Genomic DNA, 13,646 nt, shown 5'->3' with positions numbered 1-13,646 from the left:
GCCCTCCCCTCCCTGGGCCCCTCCAAGCCCTGCCGTGATTTCATCCCAGTGTGGGGCCAGCTGGGGGTGGGGGGCGGGGGGAGTGCACCAACATAGGTCACGGAAGTAACATGGGAGTTTCTCCTCTTCTCTCTGCGGACGCTGGCTGTCACCCTCGTAGCTGCCATTTCCTGAGCACAGTGGCTCTTATTCCGCCCTGCCCGCAAAAACACACCCCCACCCAACCCCTCTGGTCTACTGCCACCACATGAGGCAGTAATCGAAGTCTGCTCTAGGAGTGACAAAACTGACAAGGGAAATAATGGGCGCCAGGTCACACAGGGGCTGCTTTGGGCTTTTTTTTTTTTTTTTCTTAAGATTTTATTTTTAAGTAATCTCTACACCCAACATGGGTCTTGAACCCATGACCCCCAAGATTAAGAGTTGCATGCTCAACCAACTGAGCCAGCCAGGTGCCCCGGGGCATTTTCTGTTCTCTTCCTCCAAGACCTGACCTAACATGTCTGGGGGACAAGGCTGACCACCAATCCCCAAGACACCTCCTGGGGGACCTTGGTGTGGGGGACACCGTGTGGGGCACTGAGGTTCATGGAGCTCAGCAGCCCCATGACCCAGGGTCCGTCCTCCCTGTCCCACAGAGCCTCCTACTTCAGGGTCTCCGGGATTTCGCTCCAGACTGCTGCCTCTCCACGCCTGCACCTCTGCTCTCCCCCTCAACCCCGGGGCAGCTTCCCTTCCTTCCTGCCCCACCTGCTTCTCCCTCTCATCTTACCATCTGCCCCCCGACACACACGCTGCCCTGGCTGGGAGCCAGCCGCGTGCCTCTGCTGCTGCTCCCAGCCTGGGAGCCATCCAGGTTCCCATTCCCTCACTGGAGCCGAGTCCTTGCTGTGCCTCCGGCTGCTACCTTTTTGTTCATGGGGCTCCCTGGTGACCTCCTGTGTGGTGTCCCCACCCTGTGTGCACCATCTCTGCAAAGCCCCCCGAGGCCCTGCTGCTGGCAGGAAGTTTCGAGCGTGTGGCTTCCCCATCCCAGAGGAGTCAGTGAGCTGCCCCGCTAGGGTCGCAGTGCCCAGGCCGTTTGTTCTTCCGGGTGCCTCTCACCTCTGGGGTCTATTCCTGGCGGCCACGGATGTCGGAGTTTTTCCCCCAAAAATCCACCTCAAGCCTGTTCCTTATCGCACAATTGGTGCCTTTCTTTATCCATACACATTTGAAAGAACAGCGTAAATCTATTTGTCTCCCCTTCCTCTTGCGCGGGGGATTCCTCGGCCTTGTGGGCTGGCTCCCAGCCCCCAGCGCTCGGGGTGACACGTCTCCTAAAGTACCTGATGTGGAGGCTGTGAGCTCCATCCACCAGCTGTTTGGTACTTTGTTGTGTTTACTCTTAGCTGGAGGTCATGGCGACGTCTGCATTTGGTTGATTAGTCTCCGGGCCAGAGGCTCTTTTAAGAAAACGGGGCTGTGCCTGGCCTCCCCGCTGGCACGCTTGTGGCCACTGATGAGGCCGCTGTCCGGTAGCGGGGGAGCGGACGGGTCCTTCTCAGAAGCCCGACGCTGCCCCCTGATGGCGCCTGCTGTCTCCTCTGCCCTCAGCAAAGCCAACCCAAGTCTGCCAGTGAGAAGTCGCAGCGCAGCAAGAAAGCCAAGGAGCTGAAGCCAAAGGTAAAGAAGCTCAAGTATCACCAGTACATCCCCCCGGACCAAAAGCAGGACAAGGGGGCGCCCGCCATGGACTCCTCCTATGCCAAGATCCTGCAGCAGCAGCAGCTCTTCCTCCAGCTCCAGATCCTCAACCAGCAGCAGCAGCAGCACTATAACTACCAGACCATCCTGCCCGCCCCGCCAAAGTAGGAACCCGCTCGCCACCATCACCCCTACCCCGCCCGACTGGCCGACGCCGGGCCTGGTGCGGGTGAACCCAGATCCTTGAGGAGGCTTTGTTCCGAATCCTCACGCCCCGCACCCGTCTCTGCCCCAAGGGTGATGCTGGCCAGGCTCTCATCGCTACCTTTCCTTCTTCTCAGGCCCGCAGGTGAGGCTCCGGGAAGCGGCGGGGCCCCCCCGATACGCAGCCTCTCCACTACCGGTAGCGGCTCCAGCTCGGGTGCTCCTGGTCCCAGTGGGTTGGCACGTCAGAACAGCACCTCACTGACTGGCAAGCCGGGAGCCCTGCCTGCCAACCTGGATGACATGAAGGTAGGTGGGCGAGCCCTTCCTGCTGGGACACTGGGACCGCCGCCAGGCTGGCCTTCCCCCTGGGGTCTGGCCTAGTGTTTCTATGTGTGGAAAGCAGCCGGTGTAAGACCCACGGCGGTGGTAGGCAGAGCAGAGCTCCGGACTCCGGTCTCCTCCGGCAGAGGCCCTTAGAACCTGCTCCAAGGCTCGCCTGGCCCTGGTTATCGTGATACCTGCCTTGTCATCACAGTCCTTACCATTAAGTACCGCAGCCAGCGTCTGTCTAGGGCCTTGGGGCTTACCACGCCTTTTTATATGACTGCTCTTCCTTCGCCTTTGCCGTGCGGCATGCGAAATAGGGACTGTCCCAACTGCCTCGGGATGAGCACGTGGAGGTGTTGAGGACAGAGGAGCTCGTCGGAGGTCTCAGACCCGGCCCATGGCAGAGCCAGGATTCAAATGTGGGGCCGTCGACTTCAATTCCCCACCTTTTCTACTTTGTCCGTTAGCGCCCCACTGAATGTGCTGCACACACGTGGTTCATCTGCCTGGGAAAATAGTTTGGGGCTTGGGACACTGACCCTGCTCGTGTCCTGGGACCTCAGAGGGTGGGTCATGCTCAGGGCCTGGCCTGTTTCTTCTGCCCTGATCAGAAGATGGAACAGACCAAACTCTCCCTGGAGAGTTTGTCCTCAGAAGCAGACCAGCCCCTCCCGAGTCATGATCCGACCCCAGTAAGATGCAGCCCTCGTGTGGGTGGCTAGGCACAGGCTCCAGGGTCCATCAGACCTGGGTTTAACATCTAACTCTGCTGCTTGCTGGGTGAGATCTGGAAGTCATTTTACTTTTCTGGTCTGTTTTCTCACCTGTAAAATCCAGTTGGTTCAATTAAGTAATTGAGCACCAGGTACTGCGCTGGGGCTGGGGACAGCTGAGGGACCATCGTGCCCAGATGGAGGAGGATGGGCCCAGGACACACACACACACACACACACATGTCTCACCCTCCAGGCTGTGGGAGGGGCAGGGGCTCCTGTATCTGAAGTACCAGCGGGACCCAGACGAATGAATCCTGGTGGACAAAAGGCTCGTCCTTCCCACCTCCCCGACTGCCCTCCTGCCTGGACCCAGTTCTCTCTGTCGCTCTGCGGCCCTGACTCTCGGCCCCTTGCAGGTGGCGGAGCTGAAGCAGGAGCTAAAGCTGCGGTCACTGCCCGTCTCAGGCACCAAGACAGACCTGATCGAGCGCCTGCGTGCATACCAGGAACAAGTCAGCCCTGCCCCAGGAGCCCCCAAGGGCCCTGCTGCCCCCTCCATCTTGCCCAAGGCTGGTGAGGTGGTGGTCGCCTTCCCGGCCACCCGGCTAAGCACGGGGCCTGCCCTGGTGGCAGCGGGCCTGGCCCCGGCTGAGGTGGTGGTGGCCACGGTGACCGGTAATGGAGTGGTGAAATTTGGCAGCACGGGCTCTACACCCCCCGTGTCTCCCACCCCCTCAGAGCGCTCACTGCTCAGCACGGGCGATGAGAACTCCACACCCGGGGACACCTTTGGAGAGATGGTGACGTCGCCACTGACCCAGCTCACCCTCCAGGCCTCACCGCTACAGATCCTTGTGAAGGAGGAGGGCCCCCGGCCCGGGTCCTGCTGCCGGAGCCCCGGGGTGCGGGCCGAGCTGGAGGGGCGTGACAAGGACCAGATGCTGCAGGAAAAGGACAAGCAGATCGAGGAGCTGACCCGCATGCTGCGCCAGAAACAGCAGCTCGTGGAGTGGCTGAGGCTGCAGCTGGAGCAGGAGAAGCGGGCGCAGCAGCCCGGCCCCGCCCCCGCCCCCCTCAGCACCCCAGTGAAGCAGGAAAACAGCTTCTCCAGCTGCCAGCTGAGCCGGCAGCCCCCGGGTCCCGCACACCCCTTCAGCCCCAGCCTGGCGGCCCCCACTGCCCACCACGCGGACGCTTGTCCCCTGGTGCCCCCAGCCGTGGTGGTGAAGCAGGAAGCCGTGCTGCCGGAGCCTGAGCCAGCCCCCGCTCCCCAGCTGCTGCTGGGCCCACAGGGCCCCAGCGTCCTCAGGGGGGTCACACCTCCCACCCTCATCACCGACTCCACAGGGACCCACCTTGTCCTCACCGTGACCAATAAGAACGTGGACAGCCCCGGCCTGGCCGGCGGGAGCCCCCAGCAGGTACCTGGGCGGAGGAGGGGCAGGGGCTGGGGGAGACCGTGAAGATGCTCCGGTGACAGCCCCGTTTACCAGGTGCCCCCATGGCTGGGCAGACTGGGCTGGTTTCCCTTCAACTTCCACTCGATCCTCTAAAATGAGGGGTCACCATCCCCGTGTCACCAAGGACGGGTACTGAGACTTGGGGAGATTAAGGGGGCTGCCCAGGACCCCAGAGCCACGAGGGTGGAGCCATCAGGGACTGCCCAGCTCTGGACCTGGGCAGCCCCCACCCAGGCCAGGGACCATGCCTGCCTCTGCTCCGTAGGGGTGGGACAGGCCCCGGTGAGGGTCAGGGAAGCCCTTGCCTGGGAGAGGCCGAGCCTGGTGCTAGCCCTACTCCCCTCCCGCGCCCAGAGAAGCCAGCTGTGCCCCACTAAGCTGTGCTGGCAGCCAGCTCCCTGCTGCTGCCACCCTCACGGCCCAGACCCTCCACCCTGGCCGGTCCAAAGGTGAGGCTGCTTTAGGCTTCGCGTGGCTTCTCGGCCCTGCAGAGCCCTGGCGCGGAGGAGAGGACAGTGACAGGAACCAGGCACCTCAGGATGGGAGACCGAGGCCCCTGAGCAGCCTCAGGCAGACAGGGAGGAGAGGCCGAAGGAGCCCAGAACCCCTCCTTTCCCAGGTGGCTGGTACCAAAGCCGCGTGGCCAGCGGCCTCATGTCTACCCCACCTTCTGCAGGGTCAGAGGTCAGGGCTTCCCCCATCCCCTATCCTTTTCTGCCCCGATGGCTTCCATGCAGGCTTCCTAAAGGCCAGGGCAGCTAACAAGTTGTCCCGGCCCAGAAGGTGGGCGCCCCTGCCTTGCCGTCCCGGATTGTGCAGGGCCCTGGGCCTCCTTTCCTCATGCCGCCACCGGTTCTCTCACTGTTCTCCTGTCCAGCCCTTGTCCCAGCCTGGTTCTCCGGCAGCCCCTGGCCCACCAGCCCAGATGGACCCAGAGCACCCATCACAGCCCCTCTTTGGGACCCCCACTTCTCTGCTGAAGAAGGAGCCGCCTGGCTATGAGGAAGCTGTGAGCCAGCAGCCCAGACAGCAGGTGAAGAAGGTAGACTGGGGCCTGGCCAGGGTGGGGGGCTGCCTGGGCTGGGCTCCCACAATCCCCCCACCAAGCCCAGCTGGAGGATAGGGGCAGGCAGGAGTGGGTGTTACAGGGTCAGAGTGGGCCTGGCGGGGCCGGGGGGCAGAATGAGCGAGCTCTGGGAGCCTGAGCACAGGCCGGTGGACTCGGCAGGTTTGGCTGCTGGCTCAAGGGCAGAAGGAAGGGGCTCTGCCCTGAGCCAGGCTGGGAGCCTCCTGTTCTAGATTGTCATCTTTTTTTTTTTTTTCTTTTTGCTATTTTGTTTCACAGGAAAATGGTTCCTCCAGCCAGCAGATGGATGACCTGTTTGACATTCTTATTCAGAGTGGAGGTAAAGCCCAGACTCCCGAGCTGCCTCCCAGCCAACCTTCTCCTTTCTTCAGAGGTTGTTTTCAGTCCTGGGGTGGTTGATTTACTGGTTTTTGTCTAGTTATGGAAAGGACACTTAATGGATGAAAGGCCCCATAGTTTGGATGTAACAACAGCTGAGACACATCCCATCTCCATGGCTTGGGCAAGAACCAGCCAGGGGGTGCAGCCCTCAAGTAGCAGTGTTTTACCCCAGCACCCACCGCGTGGTGGGCACTGTCCCCGCAGCATGGGGTGTAGTGATGAGCAAAACGGAGACGTTTGCCTTTGCACGGTCTAGTGTGAGGAGAGGCATCCGTAGACGAGTGAGTTCTGTCACGTGTGAGGAGTAAATACTATGGAAAGTCGGGGCGGGGGAGGGTCTGAGGGGCCTGAGAGCGGTTGGGTTGGCCTTGTTGAGCTCCCTGAGGGGCACCCGTGAGGCCAGGTGTGTTGGAGGAGCGGCATGAGCACAGGAGGGAGAGGAGGGGGAGGAGGTGCACGTCGGGGCAGAGCACGAGCCCTCACGGGCGCCGAGCAGGACTTGGGCTCTGGATGAAGTCAAGTGGAGGGCTGTTCCAGCTGGAAGGGCAGCTGTGGGAATCCAGGTGAGGCCAGGGGGCCTGGGTCAGGCTGTGGTAGGGAAGTGGAGAAGCACTTGAGTGTGGGTGTATTTCAGAGAGCTAGTTGCTTTTCTTACGGACTAGGCATGTGGCGGGATGACAGGAGAGCAGCCATGGACGAGAGGGTATGAAGGGTTCGGCCTGAGTCACCAGCCTGCAGCTGCAGGACTTCGGGGGGAGACGCAGGGGGCGCACTGGGGTGCATCAGTGCAGCCCGTCAGGCTCAGGTGTGTCTCCCGAGACCGCCAAGCAGGGCAGTCTGTCACGTGAAGGCAGGTACTGGGAGTTGTCATCGGGATTGACGTTCAGAGCCAGGAGATCTGGCGAGCAGAGAGGAGGGTGAGGCGGAACCCAGGGGCACGAGCAGGTGACGTCTGGCCGTGGGCAGAGTGGGAGGGTGCATTCAAGATGGTGAAGTCCTGAAGTCCGGGGCTGTCACCGGGCAGTCGGGGGAGACAGGAACCCAGACCTGGTCACGGGGTTAGCACTGTGGTGGCCAGTGGTGGCCTCGACCAGGGCTCCGCAGTGGGACGTGGGCAAGGGCCTGAGGGTGGAGGAGCCAGCTGGTCTGGAGAGCTCTCTGCAGAGGGTTTCCTGCGAAGGGAGCAGAGAGCCAGCCTGTTCGCATGCTGGCGGAGGAGGTCCCTGAGTGCGGGGAGGGCACGGCGCCCGGTGGGAGCTGTGGGAGCTTGTGGAGGTTCTCTGAGGGCTTTAGTGCCGGTGTAGGGAGAGGGTTAGCGAGATGTACCGGTCAAGCAAGAGCTCGGCCATGGAATGGTACCCTTTAAAATGGTGACTCCTGGGGGCGCCTGGCTGGCTCGGTCTGTGTGGAGCATGTGACCCTTGATCTGGGGGTTGTGAGTTGGAACTTCATGTAGGGTGTAGAGATTACTTTAAGTAATTTATTCTTTTAAAGAATAAAATCTTTTAAAAATAAATAAAATGGTGAATTTTATCTCAAAAAAGCAATCCCACAGAGCTTAATAGCTGTTGTTCCCCTCAAGGTCATGATTCCTAGGAGCCTCCACAGGTTCTGGAGTCTACAGTGGGGCCTGGGGTACATTTCTAACAAGCACAGGTGGCACTGAGGCGGCTAGGCTGGGCGGTGCTCGCAGGCGGTTGGAGGCTGGTCTAGAGCCCGGGACAGAGGCCTGGGCACAGACAGGGGGAGTTCCTGGCAAAACCGAGATTGTGCCGGAAGCAGAGGGAGGCGGCCAGGCCTTGAGCCCTAGCAGTGAAGAGATGGCAGAGAATGGGAGCCGGGCGTGCTGCCTGCCACCGAAAAAACACACAACTGGCCAGAGCCAGGGCAACTGTGCCGGAGAAGGCCTTTGGCCTTTGAATGGGGTGGGTGGAGGCCAGCAGGGCCCCCCCGTGGTGGCAGCTGGGGAGACTGAGCTTGGGGAGATCGTCATGCCCAGAGGGGACGGGGGTGGGGAGAGGCCCCGGAGGGCCAGGAGCAAGCCTGGTTTCTGCAGAATTTTTTTTTTTTTATTGTGGTTAAACACACAGAAAATCTGCCATTCTAATAATTTCAAAATGCACAATTCAGTGGCATTATACATTCACAGTGTTGTGCAACCATCACCACCATCCATTTGTAGATCTTTTTCGTCATCCTATACTGACACTTGTTTCCCAGTAGATGGTAACTCCCCCTTCCCCTCCCCCCAGCCCCTGGTAACCTCTGTTTTCTTTTCTGGCTCTGAATTCGCCTATTCTAGGGAGCTTCGCATCAGTGGAATCCTATATTATTTTGTCCTTTGGTTTCTGGCTTGCCTCACGTGGCAGAATGCCCTCCAGGTTCATCCGTGTTGTAGCAGGTGTCAGAATTTCCTTCCTTTTTGTGGCCGAATGGTAGCCCGCTGTAGGGATAGAGTACGCTGCTCATCTGCTCGTCCATTGATGGACACCTGACTTGTTTCCGCCTTTGGCTGTTGTGAGTACTGCTGCTGTGAACACCGGCCCACTAGCCTGCATGGCTTCCCGCAGCGGCTGCGCCATTTTCATTCACACCAGCCACGCACAAGGTTTCGGACTGCTCTACATCCTCACCAACACTTTGGATTTTTTTAAAAAAATTAATAGCTGACTTGGTGTGAGGTGGTTATCTTTTTTTTTCTTTTTAAGTTTATTTATTTATTTTGAGAGAGGGAGAGAGAGAATCCCAAGCAGACTCTGTGCTGAGAGCACAGAGCCCCAGCATAGGGCTTGAACTCATGAACTGTGAGATCATCATGACCTGAGCCAAAATCAAGAGTCGGACACTTAACCCACTGGGCCACCCAGGCGCCCCAAGGTGGTGTCTCCTTATACTTTTGACGTGCATTTCCCCTAGTGACTAATGAGGTTGAGCATCTTTTCCTGTCCTTACGGGTCCTTTGCAGATCTTGTGGGGTCTCTGCCTTCGGTTCCTTGGGGTCGAGTTGTAGTTCTTCACTCTGGATGTGACCCATCAGATACACGGTGTGTGGACATTTCCTCCCATTCTACGGACTATCTTTTCTCTTGATGGTCTTTTCAACGCACAAAAGTTTTAAATTTTTATATGGTCCAGTGTGTGTATTTTTGTTGTTACCTGTGTTTTTGGTGTCACAACCAAGAAATCGTTGACAAGTCCAGTGAAGATTTCCCATTTCCCTCTAAGAGTTTTGTAGTTTAAGCTCCTGAATTTAGACCTTTGGCCCATCTGGAGTTAACCTTTGTATGTGGTAGAAAGTCGGGCCAGCTTCGGGTCCTGATTAATCAGGCCTGGTTTCTGACATCCCTTCACTTTCTTGCTTGGCAGAAATCTCAGCAGATTTCAAGGAGCCACCACCATCCCTACCAGGGAAAGAGAAGCCCCCCTCGACAGCAACCTGCGGGTCGCCCCTGGCCGCACCGTCCCCACCCTCCGCCGAGCTCCCCCAGGCCACGCCACCTCCCTCAGGCTCACCTGCCCTCCCTGGGCGCCTGGAGGACTTCCTGGAGAGCAGCACAGGGCTGCCCCTGCTGACCAGCGGGCACGAGGGGCCAGAGCCCCTCTCCCTCATTGACGACCTCCACAGCCAGATGCTGAGCAGCTCTGCTATCCTGGACCACCCCCCCTCGCCCATGGACACCTCGGAATTGCACTTTGCCCCCGAGCCCAGCAGCGTGGGCCTGGACCTGGCTGACGGCCACTTGGACAGCATGGACTGGCTGGAGCTGTCGTCGGGAGGCCCCGTGCTCAGCCTGGCCCCGCTCGGCACCACCACCCCCAGCCTCTTCTCCACGGACTTCCTCGATGGTCATGACTTGCAACTCCACTGGGATTCCTGCTTGTAGCTCTCGGGCTGCAGGGCCAGGATGGGAGGGGCTGGAAGCTGGGGAGAGCCTGATCCCACCTCTGTGTGGTCGTGAGTCCTGACAATCACAGGCCCTGCTCTCCCCGCCCCAGGAGACTGGAGCAGGCCGTGCCGCCCCCCCTGGCTCAGACTCACCAAGGAGACAGGCTGCCAAGGAGCAGCTTTGGTCTAACCCCAGAGTTCAGGAGGCCTGGACAGGCCAGGGCCATTCTATTGACCTCCTTTTGTGAGGTCGGAGGTGCAGTCTGGCTGCAGTTGGCTCAGGCAGGCGAGGCCCAGGGTCACTCTTTCCTTCTAGTCCCCTTTCCCTATGAGGGAAGAAACCAGCTTGGGCCTCTACCTCCCCATTCCCTCGATGCCAACCCCAGGGTCCCAGGCTTCTGGGAGGGGAGCCCCTTGCCATTTTAGTGTCTTGGTGTAGTGTAACCATTTAACGGTTGGTGGCAAACGTTTTCTGTACAGGTGTATATACCTCTATATTCTATATCGCCATACATATATATACATATATTTTTGGGGGCTGGGAGGTGGATTGGAGCTCCCTCCCATCCTGTGCACAATATAGAAGGGCCCAGAGACCACTGCTCCTGGGGTTAGATGCAGCCTTCGTCAGCCCCATCACGCGTGTTTGACATGTAGACACCCTGCCACCGCCTGTGCCCCACCTGTGCCCTGCTCCATACTTGTGCCACAAGGGCAGAGGTGCCTCCTTGGCCACCCGCCCACGTTCCGTCCCGCTGCCTCATCGCAGCCACCATGGCCCTGGGATGGGAGGTGGCGGGGGGTTGGGGGGGGGGGGGGGGGGCGTCAGCCCTCAAACAGACCTCCTCAGCTCCCTCTGGCCTGTCACTATCATTAATGGGATTAGGGGTGGAATCACCAAACCAGTGCCGGGACAGAGGTCGGGAAGCTGTGTGGACTTTTTTAAAATAAAAACAAAAACACTGACTTTGGTCCATTTTTGTTCACTCCACGGAACAGGTGGGTGGTATGGCTGGGTCCTAGGCTTTCTAGATGATTCCAGGAAGGACAGAACCTTGGACATACAGCTGTGGCCCTGGCTGGACAGAAGACAAGAGGTGATTTCTCAAAGACACACTTTATTTACAAACCAAAGAGGCCAGGGAGCCTCTGGCCACCCCCATCCCCTTCCTGAGCAAAAACTGACACAACAGACCTGGCTCTCCACCTCCTCACAAGGTTTTTGGTCGGTACAAACTGTGAAATGAGGGCCTGGGGTCTCTGTAAATGCCTGTGCAGAGCCCTCCCCTGGGTACCAGGAAAGATAGGCTGAGCCCCACCTTCTGCTCCTGCCTCCCACTGTCCTCCCGTGACACTCCTGGGTGCCCCCAGGTGGCGTCCCGCTGTGTCGTGGTGCCTGGCCAGAGCTCCAGTGCGTCTTTCCCTTGACCCCGCAGCTGAGAATGGGCCTGGGCCACCTCAGACCCCATCCCAGAGCAGGCCCAAGACCGGCCAGGACCGTGCTGTTCTCTGCTTGCTTGAGGAGGGGGCTGCTCGGGAGCCAGGTGCCTGGGGGAGGTGTGGGCTTGACGGCCACCGTAGGAGGAGCATCACCCGTCTATGTCCCAGCTGAAGAGGTGGTGCTTCACCAGCATGTCCTGAACACCCTCCTTCAGTGGCTTCTTCTCCTCCTGCACACAGGGACAGTCCCCCGTCATGGGCGCACGGGCGCTAGAGCCACGGCAAGGAAAGCCCAAGGCGGCGGGGCCGGAGTGGTTTGTGTAGGTGATGCTGGCACTCGGGGTCCCCACGGGCCCTCCCGCCTCAGCCGGCCCAGAAACTTTGGGGCGATCTGCCAGCTCAGCTGCCTGGCCTGCCCCACCCCAGGCGGCCCCCAGACGGGAGGACAGGCTGTGGGGTTGAGGACTGACCCCAGCCACCCACCTCTCTCTTCACAGGAAGTTCCCAGTCCTGCGAGAGGCTGAAGGCGAAGCAGCAGAGAACGCTGGAGGTGAGGGAGGGAGTGGGGAGGCCGTCAGTCTCCCTCAGGGCAGCTCTGCCCCCGCTTCTCCCACCCCAAGCCACGGTGCAGGGCTTCCGAAGCAGGGGCGGGGACTCACCGGAGCTCACATTTGATCTGGACCCAGCCAGGGCTGCGCAGGAAAGACCAGGGCTGGTACCACTTCTCCACGGTAGGCAGGCTGGAGCAGAGCACCTCCAGCCACAGGTGCAAGACCTGCTCGCTGGGGACAAGCGGGCAAGAGTGGGCTGCCCACCCCCAGCTGCCTTCCCTGTGCTGTGACCTCATCAGGTGACCACGCCTTCGCTCTTAGCCAGGTCTCTGCGGAGCGCCCTGCTCCCCCACACTGAGGGACACGCGCAGGGGCCCACCCATCCCCCAGGGCCCCTGTCCCCATGGCCCTCGCTCCCCTCAGCCCTGTCCCGGCTCCCTCCCTCTGTGTCAGACTCCACCACACCTGCCTCACCGGGGCCTCAGCCCTGCTGGTCAGCCCCGGAGTGAGGCCCACAAGCCACGTTCTGAGCTCCGGGAGCTTTGCCGCCACAAACCACCCCTCCTCCCACCCTGGCCTGGGTCACGGCAGTCTGGAGGCTGCCCCCTCTGCCAAGTGGCAAATCTAGACACCACACTCACCCTGACCCAGGTCTGGGCCTCACAGATGCCCAAGTTACCCTCAGGCAGGTGCCCCTCCCTAGTTCTCTGTGGCGGCCTCGTTTCTGGTGAGCCCCCTCACCGGTCACCTTGCTGAAGTGTGTGCCTTCCCCAGCCCACAAAACGATGGCTGGTCTCGCACCTGAGGAAGGCCCTTGGCACCCCGGAGGGCACCCCAGCTGCCTCGTCTGTCCAGCTCACAGGCACCCCGCTGCCCCACAGGCCCACGGCCCAGGCTACCACTCATCTGACAGGACGGTCACTGGCCCGCGGTGGGCAGATACTCACTTGAGTCCCACGCAGATGAGGGAACGGAGCTTGACATCCATCTGTGCGTGTGCAGCGTCATGGGTCACGTTCACAGACTGCACAGCCTGGGAGGGCCCAGCTGTCACTCCGGGGGCTCTAGCTGCCAACCCAGGAGGCCCGCACCACCCTCCACCCACTTACCCGGTAGAGCAGCTCCTCCGGGGTCAAGACTTTGCCATCTTCATCCAACCTGAGGGAGGAACCGAAGCTGCCGTGGCTGCCCTGACGTGCAGGGCTCGGGCTGTGCCCACCCCCTCCCCACAAAACCACCAGGAGACCCTGCCAGGAGGACACCAGGCAGGGCGGCTGGGCCTGTTACCTGTACGTCTTACACAGCACCAGGCGTGAATACACCGAGTCAAAGTCTCTCTCCACCTCCCGGCCTGCTGCCTGGGGGTCAAGGTGAGTGTGAGGGACACCAGGATAGGTACCAGATCAAAGTCACAGAGTCCAACCGAGCGCATACTGCCACCCATGAGCTCCTGTGCCAGCTCTACAGGGCCCAAGGAAGGGCTCAAGGAGAAGGACAGCTGGGGACGTGGGTCCAGCCATTGACTTACCTCCTCGATGAACAGCCAAGGGTGGCAGGCACCTCCCAGCAGGGACGGCTTCTTCAGCCCATGTTCAAACAGGGCCTTGAGAGCTGGGCAGAGGGTCCCTCGAACCAAGTCCGTGACCCCCTCTGTCACAGCATCATCCCCCGCGATGGAGTACTGATGGCGGGGGACAGGGTCTGAGAGGCCCCGGTCCCACGCCTGCGGCCAGACACCCCCTTCCCCGTCCTCACAGCCACTGCCACCAGCCAGCACGCGCCAGGGTTGAGGCGGCGGCAGCAGCTCCCAGGGGCAGCCGTACCTTGTGCGCCCTCTTACCTCTTTGCTCCGTTCATCCAGGACTTCCACAAACTTGGCTGGAAACCAGCCTGCGGGGGAAGCAG

The 13,646-nt window shown here is 60.3% G+C and overlaps 2 protein-coding genes across 9 annotated transcripts in view; one reads left to right on the top strand and one right to left on the bottom strand.

Moving 5' to 3' along the window:
• MRTFA (myocardin related transcription factor A) overlaps nucleotides 1-10,716 on the top strand; it is a 102,043-nt gene extending 91,327 nt beyond the window's left edge. For 2 of the 3 annotated variants that reach the window (XM_047867825.1, XM_047867827.1), the window contains exons 8-13: nucleotides 1,597-1,850; nucleotides 2,028-2,199; nucleotides 3,353-4,357; nucleotides 5,274-5,438; nucleotides 5,742-5,802; nucleotides 9,231-10,716. In XM_047867825.1, the coding sequence (XP_047723781.1) occupies nucleotides 1,597-1,850; nucleotides 2,028-2,199; nucleotides 3,353-4,357; nucleotides 5,274-5,438; nucleotides 5,742-5,802; nucleotides 9,231-9,748 (2,175 nt within the window). In that variant the 3' untranslated portion in view covers nucleotides 9,749-10,716. The remainder of the gene's footprint in view (nucleotides 1-1,596; nucleotides 1,851-2,027; nucleotides 2,200-3,352; nucleotides 4,358-5,273; nucleotides 5,439-5,741; nucleotides 5,803-9,230) is intronic. The other variant, XM_047867826.1, reaches the window with a different exon arrangement.
• Nucleotides 10,717-10,851: 135 nt separating this feature from the next.
• SGSM3 (small G protein signaling modulator 3) overlaps nucleotides 10,852-13,646 on the bottom strand; it is a 52,091-nt gene continuing 49,296 nt past the window's right edge. For 3 of the 6 annotated variants that reach the window (XM_047867829.1, XM_047867828.1, XM_047867831.1), the window contains 7 exons: nucleotides 13,270-13,631; nucleotides 13,029-13,099; nucleotides 12,851-12,899; nucleotides 12,689-12,774; nucleotides 11,850-11,972; nucleotides 11,674-11,734; nucleotides 10,852-11,420 (listed from right to left, as the gene is read on the bottom strand). In XM_047867829.1, coding sequence (XP_047723785.1) covers nucleotides 11,340-11,420; nucleotides 11,674-11,734; nucleotides 11,850-11,972; nucleotides 12,689-12,774; nucleotides 12,851-12,899; nucleotides 13,029-13,099; nucleotides 13,270-13,631 — 833 coding nt within the window. In that variant the 3' untranslated portion in view covers nucleotides 10,852-11,339. The remainder of the gene's footprint in view (nucleotides 11,421-11,673; nucleotides 11,735-11,849; nucleotides 11,973-12,688; nucleotides 12,775-12,850; nucleotides 12,900-13,028; nucleotides 13,100-13,269; nucleotides 13,632-13,646) is intronic. The other 3 variants (XM_047867832.1, XM_047867833.1, XM_047867830.1) reach the window with 3 other exon arrangements.

The sequence above is a fragment of the Prionailurus viverrinus genome, chromosome B4 (genome assembly GCF_022837055.1).
Source record: "Prionailurus viverrinus isolate Anna chromosome B4, UM_Priviv_1.0, whole genome shotgun sequence".
In the NCBI taxonomy this organism is placed as follows: domain Eukaryota; kingdom Metazoa; phylum Chordata; class Mammalia; order Carnivora; family Felidae; genus Prionailurus; species Prionailurus viverrinus.
The sequence above is the reverse complement of the archived record's forward strand: the minus strand, read 5'-3'. Positions and strand labels throughout refer to the sequence as shown.